We start from the raw sequence: 14643 nt of genomic DNA on the forward strand, positions 1-14643 counted from the left end.
GGATCTATATCTCCTTGGCCCAGTATTGCATAATGACTTTTATTGCATTATGATCTGAGAAAGATGTATTCACTATTTCTGCCTTTCTGCAGTTGATCATTAGGTTTTTATGTCCTAGTACATGCTTCACCTGTAATGGAGGCATGGACTCAGACTAGAGGAACCCAGGGATGGTGTCCACAGCTCTCCTGCACTGGAACTCTCCCCCCAGCCCTGTCGACAAGCTCCAGAGGGACAGCACCAACACCAGTGCCTCTGGTCCCTAGTTGACTCAAGCCCCACGGCAAGCCCCCATGGTGTAGCCCCACAGCTGATCCAGCAGGTCCAGTTCTCTGGCCCTCAGACTCCTGGCTCTAATTCAGCTGCTAATCTGGCTGATCCGGGGCTGATCCACCGTCTGAGCCCAGACTCACCAGCTCAAATTCGTCCAAAGCTGCTGCAGGAGACAAATCCTGAGATAGCTGTTCTTTCCCCTGGCTTTTCTTTCTGGGTTTTTTGGGTCAGATTTCTGTTAAGAGGTTTATTTCATATTATAGGTGGGGAAAGATTAGGAGACTTTAGAACTGTGCCTGTCTTCTCCCCGCCATCTTGGCCGGAAGTCCCCAGTATTGTTAATAAGATGTATATCAAATTGTAATGAAAGTTATTTCATAATAAAGGCTTAAAGATTATGTTAAAGTCTTGTGAACTCAGTGCCAAATAGTATAAAATAAGAATTATCCCCCAAAATTGACATAATTGCATATTTAAATTATTTTAAATTATTAAAAAACATACTAAATGAATGAACATTTATTAAAAGTACTTAGTTTTTGCCAAACATTGTTGAAAGGGTTACAAAGATCATGTAGCTTACTAGAGAAGGTAGGTTTTGAGTTATCATTCAAAGGAGCAAAAAAGAATACAATGAAGCAAATACAAGAACTATTTTGTTTATGAAATGGCTTAAGGCAAGGTGAGGGTAAGAGAGTGATAGAGAAAAATTTAGGTATGAGTTTAGTATTCCCAAAGGCAATACTAAAAGAACAGCTTACAAAGAACATAGGGAATGCAGAATTGACTCCAGAAGTAGTTGTTTGATTTTGTATCACTAATGGATAGGAAGTTCTTTTCCCCTTCTCCCTCACATCATCCAAAGCATTACCCTTGTGTGAGGTAAATGAATAGGTGCTGTTATTAACCCCATTCTATAGCTGAGGAAAATCAAGGCAAACAAAGGCAAAATAATTTCTTATTGAAGTAATGTAACTTGCCTTGGAATTCAAGGTCTAGGAACAGTCTTAATTATTATCAAACAAGAGGAATCTTATGAGCTTCTTTGGAATGCAACGTTTTTCTCATGGGAAAAAGTCTACTGGCCTTCTAGTAGTCAGTAAAAGTAGTCTTATCAAAAGTTAGGAGTGTGAGCCTCCTGTTTGGAATACACAAGGGGCTTTCTTCTAGAAATAATTTAAGAATAGTAGTTTGTTCTTTCTTTAATATTTCTTAATCCTTAGAGGACTTCAGTAGGAATATTAATTCCAATTGGTTTATTGGGAATATTCCACTCTCAAGCATAACAGGTACAATTGAGCCAGAGAAGCTCTGAGTGAAGACTAAAGAAAGACAAATTCAAGAACTGTCCTAGTTAAGTTCAGAAATGTTCATTATCTTTGATAAACAACCACCAAGTAATGATTTTTATTTATTTTATTTCTACCTTAACCATTCATGAAACTTTTGATTATGGCATGGAAAATGTTGAAGTACCTTCTTTCTGCTTACCCAGATAGTAGCAATAGCATAAAAGCAACATAAGAAAAAATGTCTCCTAACTCCAATTCTCACTCATGAGTTACCTCCCACTTTTCAGCCTACATTAGGATTCTTGCTTAGTTACTAAAATGTTTAAGACACTGTTTTCTAAAGTAAAAATATTTTTTAATGTAAACTGTGTATTATTTTTTGAGGAACTGTTCTATTTATGTGATTTTCCCCCTGAAGATTTAGTCCTAATCATACCTTTTTCTAGGGCTAAAGAGGAGTTGAGTAATTATTTAGCCTAATCTCTTCATTTTACATAGGAAAAAAACTGAGAGCCATAAAGAAGGTAGCTTGAGAAGAGTAAAAAAGCAAAAAATAGGGGGGAAATGGGTGCCTATCTGTTGGAAAATGACTGAACAACTTGTGCTGTGCAAATATAACAGTCTTATTGGACCAAGAGAAATGAATTAGAGAATTAAGAGAAATGTAGAAACGTGTTGGATCAGTATTTGCATTTTAGTTTATTCATTGTGGCATTCATTACCTGATATTCAAGTCTACCTGAATATGGTACAGTACTTTTTGCCCCACCCCCCTGCCCCTAACCTCAGACCTGCCCCACAATGCTATTTAACAATTATTTATCAGCACTGCAAAGACACTGTGCTAGACTCTCAGCAAAATAATGCATTCTACATATCTCCATCTCTACTCCAACTTTAAAATTGTTTTCCCATCCTTTGCAATTGAAATACTATTTTCTTCAGGAAGTCTTCCCCATCCTCCTAGCTAGTATTAGTTTATCCCTCTTTCCTTCCTGTGATGCACCCCCCCCACCCCAAAGGAAACACATGAACTCTGGAGATGTCTCCTAAAATTTTATTTTGATCTTATTTATTCACTTATATATTGCTTTATATTACTTATTCACTTATGAATGAGCCACTTCATTCTAGACTATAAGCTCCCTTAGGGCAGAAGCTATTTTTAATTTAAATTCTCTTCTTGCACTTGACAAGGTGCTATGCATACAGGAGGAGCTTACTGTATGCTTGTTAAATGTGTTGACTTGAATAGAGGGTAGGTCTGATGACTGTGTTACTTTAAGTAGGGGCATCTCTTCCAGCAAGAAATTGTATTAGATTAAATCTCTTAAATCTCTTTCATAAGATCCTGTGAGACATAATTAGGCAAAATGACTTCTGACTCTTCCAAGTAAAGTCATAAAACCCTATTTCTTATTTTTAGCAATTCAATCAGAGCTTTACATTAGCTCCAGGCTTTCTTATTTAGTTGATTTTTTTTCCTATTATGGAGATTTTGATCACACTTTAGCCAAAAGAGAATCGGTAATTATCACTTCTTACTTGCAAACTGGGCTTAGTGGATCAGAAGAGGGAAGAAGTGGGATGTGTGAGCTGGGTAGGATGAGGTTTTGTATGAATCTAAAAATGGGGTAAGTTTTTTGAGTTTGTCCAGGCTAGTAGTTTGTTGGATGACTTCTGATTATACCAGGCCATATGGATTCCGGGGGGGTGGGGTGGAATAAAAGTCTCAATTCACTATTTCCTATTTTTAATGCCTAGTTTCAGAAATAACTGGCTCCTTGGATGGAAAAGAGAGGAGCAGAGGTATAAGGGTCAAGTAATGGAAAATCGTAACTGCTCACAGAAATATGGGAGAAATCAGTTCTGTTTGTTTTCTATTCATTCTTCACAGGAAGAAGCTGAAACCACAGAACGTTATATCTGTCTGTGTCTTTTCTGTAACCCTTTTGTAAACTTCTACTTAATTAGTCTGCTTTAGACTCTGAGAAAATGGATACATTTCTAAGTAAATATATGGTGACCAACTACTGTTATCTTGCTCAGCACTGAAACCAAACAATAAAAGAATCCTCAGGAAAGAACTCTGTAAAACAAAAACTATCCAACAATGCCTGAAATTTTCACTTTCAATTTTGTACTTTGAGTTGCTTCATTAGGTAAAATGTGGTAGCCTCCCTGGATTTTTCCAGAAATTGTTTGTATCTATATATGTAAATTTCAGTATATGTAAAATTCCATGACAAGCAACAACAAAAAACTCCCCATAACCAGATTATTTTGAAGTCCTAGGCAATGGCCAGTTGTTGAGAGAGTATTTTTTTTTAAAGTGGACAATTTCTTGGAGTTTGTCATTTTGCCCTGTTTTTGGAACACTGCACAGCTGGGCTTATGTATGATTAATAAGCCACCATTAAGTGAACAGCAGGACATGAATAGAATCCACTTAAGTGAAGAGGAAAGGATCATCCCATTGGGAGAAAAACCTCAGAAAGGTAGCATGGCAATGAAGTGGGAGTCATAAAAATCTGGATTCAGATTCTCTCTCAGATGTTAACTAGCTGTGTGACCTTGAGCAAGTCACTTAACCTCTTTATGCCTCAGTTTACTCATCTGTAAGAGGAAAGTTTTGGACTTGATGACCTCTAAGATCTCTTCCAGATCTAAATATCTGATCCTGTGCCTACTTTATTAACAGAAAAATAATGTGATAAAAGTTCAAATTTTCCACACATAAACAATCTGGATATGTCCTATCGGGGTCAGATCATACCCTAGATCATGGCAGTCAGGGGATGCTTGGCCTTCCTGCAAAACTCAATCAGTGGGCAGGACTCTGTGAAGGATATTCCTGGACCCATCTCCCTCAAGGAGCTAACTATCAAGTCAAAAGTAAAATACATAAACACATGAAATAGTTCTTAATTTTTTTCAGGTTCCATGGTATTCATGGATGTCACAGCTGCATCCTACACTATTAGGACAGCATTCCCTGTTAAGTACCATATTGAAAAGCACTGTCACTATAGATCTCTTCTGGAGGGGACCTGGTAAGTGGTGCTTGTATTATATTGCATGGCTTCCTTTTTTTTCTTTAATGAAAAGAAAAAAGAACTTTAAAAAACTTTATAAATGTTGAAAAAAGCACACAATAGAAGAAATACTCACACTCACTTATCTATGTATAGTCCAGCTCTGATCTCTGCCAGTGATGCCTCTTGTGAGATGCATAGGCTAAGATTGGCAGAAGAAATGCAGAATTCTGAAATGGGGGGGTGGGAAAAGGCAGGCCCTAAATTATTTTCATATGGCCTTACTGTTACTTGTTGTAGAAGGTGGAAAAGTACATTTATAACCATGTAAAGACAAACAATAAAGAGACTAGATCTGGTTGTCCTCATTTATCTTTATATTCACAGTTTCCAGTAAGTTTACCTCCAAGAGCAAGGGAACCTACACTTCTCTCACTATCCATATTCCAGGGGTGGCTAGGTGGCACAGTGGATAGAACATCAGCCCTGGAGTCAGGAGTACCTGAATTCAAATCCAGTCTCAGACACTTAATAATTACCTAATTGGTCAAGTCACTTAACCCCATTGCTTTGCAAAAAAACAAAAACAAAAAGACCTAAAAGTAACAACAACAAAAAAAAAACCATCCATATTCTAGGCTCCTGTCAAAAAAACCCAAACAAACCAAACCCTGAGTAATATCTCACTCCTCAGTAATTTTTGTTGTGAACAGGTAAGGAGCCTTAGGAAGACAGTCTAACCCATAAAGAGCTTAGCTTCTAATAGGGTGAGCAACAAAGAGTCTAAGTAGTAACTTAATCCTCCAGCCCATAATTCCATAATTCTCTCATTCATTGAAAAAACCAAAAATTAAATTAAAATGGGGAATTGATGCATGCGCGCGTGCGCGCACACACACAAACACACACACACACACACACACACACACACACACAAACACATGAGAGTCCTCCTTTGACTGGCCTTACAACAAATAATCCAGCAAAGCTAGCTCCCATTTCAACATTAATTCTCCTAAATAATCATAGTAAGAAGCATTGAGAAAATGTGATCATGAAAAGTGGTTTGTTTATTTTGTTTGTTTGTTTTATCATTTTCAAATATAGGTAATCTGAGCTATGTAAGGCTCATTTATTCTTAGGTATAAAATGAGAGGATGCTGTTATCAGAAAAATAAATGGAAAAGTGGGATTTTCAGTGTAGTATCTAGTCAGTACCTTGGGAAGGAGAATGATTCTAGTGAAAGATTGCAGAAAGAAATAATAGGATGGAGGGAAAAAATGAAAAAAAAGAACAAAGGAAGAAAGAAATTACTTCCCTTATCAGTTGATCAGCTTTGAGGATACAAATAGAATAGTAGACTGAACCTGCCATCAGGGAGCTTACACTTTAGTGGATGGTGACAACACACAGAGGACAGTGGTAGCTAAAGAGAAGTGTTTTGTTTTAAACTATCAGTGGATCGGGCATTGATTGAAAATATAAGTATTGTAGCTGATTTGATTATGTTTCTAGAGCAACAAGTGGAAAGAACATGGGGGGTGGGGTGGGAGGCTGGAAGGGGTTGGAAGAGATGGGGATGGCATGATGCCATGGCAAAAAGCCCCAGTAAAGCATGCTTGGGAGTCTAGTGCTTAACCAATTTAAGATTTTCATGCTAGAACCTTTTGGGCTTTATTTAATCATCATTTGGGACTCCCAAGTGTTTTTGAAGGCCCAATTTGAAGAAGGAAGGAAGATGGCCAGGGTGAGGCATGTGGGAAAGCTTTAACTTGGCATCAGAACTCACAGATTATGAAGAGCCTATATAGTAGTCCCTTAAACACTAATCAGAATCACAGCAGATCTTGATCAATAGTGCTAATGAAACTTTGTTAGAGTGTTGAAATATTTTCAGTAACCTCCTGATTTGTTTTATTTATTTATTTATTTTTTAGGTTTTTATTTTTTTTTTTGCAAGGCAAATGGGGTTAAGTGGCTTGCCCAAGGCCACACAGCTAGGTAATTATTAAGTGTCCGAGACCGGATTTGAACCCAGGTACTCCTGACTCCAAGGTCGGTGCTTTATCCACTACACCACCTAGCTGCCCCCCCGATTTGTTTTAAAAGGAAGGTCTAATCCACAATGTGCCTGAAATAACAATCAACATAATAAAAAAAAACTTTATTAATCAGAAGATGACATAATACAACACAATTAACCTAACCTCCCTAGGCTTCATATATATAGATATATAGAGATGAGAAAAATCTGTATAAGAAAAATATTGAATTCACTGGGCCTCTGTTCCTTTCAACTCTATAGTTCTGTGATCCCTTAGATCCATTCTGACTTCCAACCTCATCACTCTACTAAAACTGTTCTCTCCAATGATCTCTTTTGTGTTTATTTTTAATAAAATTTTATTGATATATTTTGCTTTTACATTGCCTAAATAATATCTTTTATATCCCTCCTTAATATTCACCCCCTTCCTAGCCACCAGTCACTTTATGGCCAATTCTGATAGCCTTCCTTTAGTCCTTATCCCTCTCAATCCATGTACTGCATTTGTCACTATTGACCACCATCTCCTCTTGGATAGTATCTCCTCTCTGAGTTTCCATGATCCTACTCTCTACTGGGTCTCTTTCTAATTACTCCTCAATCTATTTTGCTGGCTCCTCAGCTATATTGTACTTCCCACCTGTATCTTAAAGTTCTGTCTTGGGTCGTCTTCTCATTTTTCTCTATGCTCTCTTACCTAGTGACTTTGTAAATTCACATTTGCCATCACAGAGCAGCATCAGTCTCTGCTCAGAGATTCAGTACTGAATCACCAACTAATTGCCCAGATACCAGAAACATCTCTAACTCAACATTTCCAAAAGAGAACTTACTAGACTTCTACCCACATCTACCTCTCTTTCAAACTTCCTTGTTTTTGTAAGACACCACTTATCCTTCCAGTCTCCTAAGTTTGTAACCCCACCTTCCTCCTCAACTTGCTACTCTCCCCAACCCTATATATCTAATGGTTTACTAAATCTTGCTTTTTATGCCTTCACATCTGTCTCTTATTAGACCCCTTTTCTCTGCTCATTAAGCTATCACCTTAGTTTAGGCTCGAAATCCTCTCACCTAAATTATTGCAGGGATATCTAAATTGGTCTCCTTGGATAAAGTCTCTCACTATTCTAATCCATCCTTGCCCTCAACACTGCTCAGAAGTGATTTTCTCAGCTTAACACCACCTCCTCCATAAAACATTTCCAGGTCCCTGAAGCTTCTAGTGTGCCCTCCCAAACCACCTTGTATTCAACTACTATGTCATTATTCTTATGTTTATTCTGTCTGTTTTTTATGCCCACCCATCTCTCCCCAGTTAGAATGGAAGCTACTTGAGGGTATGAATTGTTTCACTTTTTTATTTCAAATTTGTATCCAAGGCACTTAACACAGTAGGTGCTTAAAATGCAAATTGAATGATTATCAATTGATTCTGGCTGTAAAAATTCTTTGCTTTTGTGCTTAGCCCCAGTTGGTCTGTAGTACCATATACTAACAGATGAACATCGTTTAATACAATTGACTAGCAACCGCTCTAGCTCACAGTGATCCCTGTCAGCTTTGAACTCCATCAGCAGCCCTACTGTCTGTTCCATTCATTTGGCAGCTAATAGTATCCTTCCTTATAACACTTCTCATTTATCCTTTAACACGGGTTTGTCTTGTTGGGCCTGAGAATAGAAGGAACTTCTTCATCTTTGTCTTCCTGATGCCTTCCCTCCCTGTACTTACTATGTTTGTGCATGTCTTTTTGGCTGTGTGACTTTTGCCTTGAATATCCTTGTCCTCTAAAGCATATCCTAACTATCCTTTAAAATCTAATTCAGTTGCTATCTCCAAAAAACTTAAAAGAGAGCTAATGACTTACAGTCAAGAACCCTGGTTTTTTATCTTGACTCAACTATGGGCAGTTCATTATTTTTTCTTTCAGAGCCTCAATTTCTTCTTAAAATGAAGATTATAAGTAATAGCTAATATTTACATAGCATTTGCCATGTACTTCAGTTACTTGCCAAGGGTCAACAGCTGCTTAGTGTCTGAGGCTGGATTTGAACTCAGCTTTTCCTGACTCCATGTTTAGTACTCAGTACAGTGTGCTACCAATGCCTGTGATTTTCCTTTTGTTATCTTCCCTCTTTAATGTACAGGAATGTTGTAGGGAAAATGCTGTGCCCATATTTCTACATATAACTATCATATATAGAAATATATGTGCTTGACATCATTGACTCTGTTGTCACCTTGATCTTCCTTTTAAATGTAGGTCTGACCATATCACCCTCCTTCCTATTCATTCAACTCCAGAGTCTTCCTAGTCCCTCTAGGATCAAATATAAAAATCCTCAATTTGCCATTCAAATCCTTCTTAACCTGATTCCTCCTTACCTTTTCAGTCTTCCTACACTTTACTCGTCATTGACACTTGCCTCCATGCTTTTCTTCATACATGATACTCTGCCTTCTGACTCTAGGTGATTTGGCTGGCTGTCTTTGCTTCCTGGAACTTGTTCCCTCCTTATCTCTACTTCCTCCAGTATCTTAATACCTTCCCCCTGAGATGACATCCAGTTTGTCCCTATATGTACCTTATTTGTACTTTATTCTATATAATATATGGTTATTTTATATAATATTAAATGAAACATTTTACATGCAATATCTGTTATATGGCAGATGCTTTCTGTGTATATACTTTGAAAGTGGTACGGAAGATAGATTGTAATGGGGTGAGCTTGGAGGCAGCGAAACCAGTGAGGAGGCAATTCACTAGTCCAGATGAAAGGTGATAAGCATTGGAACTAGATGGCACTTGTGGTATCAGGTGGCCTCAGTTCAAAAAGTGTTTGTTAATCTTCTTTTCTGTCCATAAAACAAAAAAACTAAAGAATAGGGCAATTGAATCTTCCAAAGATACTCAAAACAAAGGCAGTAAGCAATGAAGTTATATACTGAAATGAGACTCTTCAAAAGCAAGTTTATTAGGGTTTTTTTAGGAAACTATTTTCATGGGGCAACTAGGTAGCATACTGGTTAAAGCATCAGCCATGGAGACAGGAGGACCTGAGTTCAAATCCTTCTCAGACACTTAGTACTTACTTAGTTGTGTGACCTTGTGCAAGTCACTTTGCAACAAACATTGCTTTGCAAAAAACAAAACAAACAAAAAAGTAACTGTTTTCATTAACAAGCATATTAGATTAGGAAGGACTTTAAATACCTAACAGAGGAGTCTGGCTTTGATCCTTCTGGTCTATGGGAGTCCCAAGAGCTCTTTTTTTTATGATTATTTTTATTATTTTTTCATACAGCTAGGTAATTATTCGGTGTCTGAGGCTAGTTTTGAACTCAGGTCCAGGGCTGGTGCTCTATTCTCTGTGCCTGCTAGCTGCTCCTCTTAAAAGCTCTTTGAAGAGAAATGTTATGGTCAGACCAAGGATCTTTGTAGAAAATGGATTATAGAGGGCAGATCCTGGAGGCAGGAAGATCAATGGGTTAGGCTAGTATAGTAGTCCCAGTGATAGGTAATGAGGGCCTGAATCAGGCCCTAGTCTATGTGAGTAGAGAAAAGGGGTTAGTTACTCAAGATGTGGAAGTAGAATGGATAGGGCTCGGTAGCTGTTTGGATATTTGGGACATAAAAGATGCTGACGAGTCAAAATGAATACTGGTTTTGTGGATATGGGAATCATTCACAGAGAGATGATCATGAGTTCATGGCAGCTGATGGGTCACCAAAAGAGACAGGTGGAGGGGAAATAAGCATTGATTAAATGCTTCCTAGGACTTTACACTGTGCTGAGCACTTCACAGGTCTTATCCCAGAGTACAGATAATGAGAAGAGGACCCAGAACTGAGCAGGAGACTGTCTCTTTAAGAAAACATGAGATAAAGTCATAGATAACAGGAAGGAATCTTCAGAACCATCTAGTCCTCCATTTTACAGATGAGGAAACTGGGGCTCTGCTGCTTAATCTATGTGATCTTGGGCAAGTCACCTAACCTTTGTGGGCCTAAATCTGTAAAATTAAGTGGCTGAAAAACCAGTGTAATGTTGTGAATAGAGAACTTTACACAAACCCAGGAAGACCTGGGTTCAAATCCTAATTGATACTTACTGGCTCGATGACCTTGGGTATATTACTTAACTTCCAAAGTACTGGACAACATTCTTATACCAATGTGTCAAACTCAAAAAGAAATGTTGGTCACTAACCCATACATGAAGATCTCACATATTGACTTAATTTATATTTTATCATATTTTATTGTATTTTTATCTATTTTGTTAAATATTTCCCAATTACATTTTAATCTGGTTCAGCCTTCTCTGCAGTGTTAGTAGGCTATGTGTTTGACACATTTACTTTATATTATAAATTACTAAGAAGGGTGAATTTCCTCTCTAGAGTTCCCTATCCCATTGAAATACCAAATCCAATTCCTGTCCCTGTCCAACTCTCTAGTTCTATGAGCCACAGCCACACCTCTAGTTAAAGGTTGTGGGTCCCCCCATGTGGTGGTCTTTCATAAATATAGATATATATATGCATATTATATATAATATATAAATAAAGGAGACTGATTTCTCTCTATGAGTTATAGAATGTCTTTATAGCCACACATCATATTATTATGTAGAATGATAGATTAAAGTGTACTATAAGTTATGATGCGGCAAAATTTTGTAAAGCCTAATTGAGCAAACCTCTATGAGTTACTATGAGTTATTGACATTTTCCTTTTTGTTACATTTTTCTCTCCATTTACTGGGAAGAAAATCATTAAATATTTTCTCTGCATCATTTCTCAGTTCCTCTCTCCTCCTTTCTGTTTTATTCCCCCCCCCAGTCAGCGGCAAAATATTTTGTTAATGTCATTTTTACTTTTTAAAATCAAATATACATTGCCACCAGAGCCTGCCCTCAAGTAAATGAACTTTGTCCTTGCCTTGATAGAGTGTTAAGTTTAAGTAGTACCCATCCAACTGCCTGTCCCTGGCTGCAGAGGAAGGAAGGCAGAGCTAAGGCAAATACAGTCCTCTGCTGCCACCTAGCTCATCTCATCCTTTCCCAAAACACATCCACCAAATGGGATAATGTGATTTCAGAGAAAATAGACTTAGAGGTCATTTAGTCCAATCATCTTTCATGCGAAGAAATTGAGAAACTCAAAGGATGGTGAGTAACCTTTAGTATTACACAGGTAGTAAAATGACAGACCCAGGATTCAAACTCAGGTCCTCTGACCCCAAATGCACCATACCACATTTGACTACTATAGAAATAAAAATGTGATAGGAAAGTGGTAGAACTTCTATGTTCGTTCTCCTCAGAACCAGGATAAGGCATGGTGCTCTAGACAAAGTTTAAAAGTTGTACCCTTCTGACATCATGCCTCCTATTGTTGAACCCAAAAAGCAAGATGGAGACCAAGCTATGAAGTTTTGGAGATTTATTACCTGACTATGTGGAGTTACTTTTCAAGTCACACAGCCCCAAATATTCAGAGAACAAGGTTTTTATAGTAATGGGGGGGGGGCGTATTGTGAGCAAGCAGGAACTGAAGCAAAGATAGCAGTTAGATATATAACATGTTTCCTTGTGGCATAGGGAGTCCAGTGAAGTTTACTATCTCACAGTTCCAGCTGAATCTGGGGAAGGGGGAGGCAGTTTTGGGAGGAAGCTGGAATTTTGCAGATACAGCAAAAAGGATTAGGTTAACAAGAGCATTTGAACGTCTCAGACAAATTTATGGTATAGTTCATGATCCTAGGGTCAAATATTTGGGTCCTGTCAGAATTTTCTCAAACCCAAAAGCACCTAGCCATATTTATATTTCTGAGGAGTTTCTCGGGGCCCAGAAAAGTGTCATGGACCCCTTTTATACAGGGATTACACAAATATTAATATTGTACTTCACTATGACCTGCTGTCCCCTGGAGACTTGAACCCATGCAAATTAGCTTCATAAAAAAAATACTCATGCTAAATAGATTGGAGTTTTCTGTCATCAAAAATATATGCAACTGAATACTTGCCCCAAGAAAAATGATGAGAAAAGGATGAATACCCTGTAAAGAACACTGGCTATGAAACTAGATCCGACTTCTAACAATTACTCCCCTGTGTGCCCTTGGGCTAGTCGCTTAACTATCCTTACTCCACTTTCCTCATTTGTACAATGAGCCAGTTAGACTAGATGTGGCCTTTCAGGTCCCTTCTAACTTCAAATCTTCAATCCTGTAAGTTTCCTCCCTATTTGCAGAAATGAGGGGTGTGAGATATGGCACATTTCATGTAAGTTTTTCTCCCCCTTCCATTCTTTTTTATTCATTTCAAGAGGTGGAATGCCCTTAAGGGTGAAGTGATACAGAAAAGAGCCAAACCATGCAATCCTATCTTCCTCCTCCTCCTCCTCCTCCTCTTCCTCTGCTGATGCAGCTTTTGCTTCTGCTTCTACTTTGCTTCTACTGCTTTTGCTTCTGCTGCTGCTTTCTTCTTTTCCTTCCTTCTCCTCTTCTTCCTCCCCCTTCTTTTTCTTCTTTCAAAGTGAACTTTGAAATTCACCTGTCCAAATAAGAGAACTAAAACCAAAGATTAGTGTAGCTAACCAGAATCTGAGACTGGATTCAGACTTAGGTCTTCCTGACTCTAAATCTAGTGTTCTATCTACTATACATCTTGAATAATGAAAGCAAGGTAAGTCAAATCAACAAGCATTTATTATGCACCTACTAGATACCATTCAAGATTAGAAGGAGATTACAAGAATATAAGGAGAGGCATTATAAAATGAATCATGATGTTAAAGCAAAATGTGTTATTAAAAATTTATAATTTATAAGCCGCATTGCCTCTAGTATTTTAAGGGCATATATTTTTTATAAGGGTACATATTTCCTTCAGTGGCATAGATAGATGCCAGTCCTTTATAACATGAGAAGATGACTTTAGTTTTTTTAAAATGACTTTTTTAAATTGGTTTTTGAGGGGTAACTTGGTGTCACAGTGGATAGAGCACCAGCCCTAGAGTCAGAAGTACCTGAGTTCAAATCCAGCCCCAGACATTCAATAATTGCCTAGCTGTGTGACTTTGGGCAAGCCACTTGACCACATTGCCTTGCAAAAAACCTAAAATAAATAAATAAAATTGTTTTTTTGAATTTTACAATTTTCCCCTCCCTCCCACAGAAGGCAGTCCGATAGTCTTTCTGTTGTTTCCATGTGATCAAAATTGAATGTGTTGAGAGAAAAATCATATCCTTAAGGAAAAAATAAAATATAAGAGCAAAATTACGTAAGATAATTTTTTTTTAATTAAAGGTAATAGTCTTTGATCTTTGTTTAAACTCCACAATTCTTTCTCTGGATACAGATGGTATTCTCCATTGCAGATACCCTAAAATTGTCCCTGATTGTTACACTGAAGAAATGAATGAGTCCCTTAAGACTGATTATCAACCCCATGTTGCTGTTAGGGTGTACAATGTTGAGAAGATATCTTTAAAAATGCTGCTGTTCCCAAAATGTTTCCTCCCATGACTACCCTGGTGATGATCCTCTCTGATTTAGCAGTCATCCCTTAAACAACAAGAGTAGGGTCCCGGTCTGGTCTTTTTTCCAATGTCTCCTCAGCTCATGTTTTGCTGACAAAACCCTCAAGTCAAGGGAATCCCTGTGTGTAGAAGAGGAGTCAAAGGAGCTCTCTCTAGTAGGTGGTATATGCATTTGTGAAAAACTGTCTGGGAAAGTTCCCCCTTGTGCTGTGCTCTAGTCTGATGTTCCCCTTGCCCATGCCTCCTCTCAGCTCAGCAGTCTCCCCCTCCGACCTTCAGCTCTTCTAGCCAACTCTTAATAATCAACATGATAACAGGATGGGGACTACCAAAGCAGATCAGCACCTTTTATGTAATTCAGAAACTTCAGAAGCTATCTAGAGCATTGTGAGATTTAATGATTTGCTCAGAGTCTCTTAGCCTGTCTGTGGCAGAG

The 14643-nt window shown here is 38.0% G+C and overlaps 1 protein-coding gene across 5 annotated transcripts in view; it reads left to right on the plus strand.

Annotated features, from left to right (window-relative positions):
- Positions 1-14643, plus strand: part of LYRM4 (LYR motif containing 4) — a 228113-nt gene that overhangs the window by 121079 nt on the left and 92391 nt on the right. For 3 of the 5 annotated variants that reach the window (XM_074208468.1, XM_074208469.1, XM_074208470.1), the window contains exon 3: positions 4504-4618. The exons of the other annotated variants lie outside the window; for them this stretch is intronic. In XM_074208468.1, the coding sequence (XP_074064569.1) occupies positions 4504-4618 (115 nt within the window). The remainder of the gene's footprint in view (positions 1-4503; positions 4619-14643) is intronic. 5 annotated transcript variants of the gene reach the window in all.

This window comes from Macrotis lagotis, chromosome X (genome assembly GCF_037893015.1).
Source record: "Macrotis lagotis isolate mMagLag1 chromosome X, bilby.v1.9.chrom.fasta, whole genome shotgun sequence".
Classification (NCBI taxonomy): domain Eukaryota; kingdom Metazoa; phylum Chordata; class Mammalia; order Peramelemorphia; family Peramelidae; genus Macrotis; species Macrotis lagotis.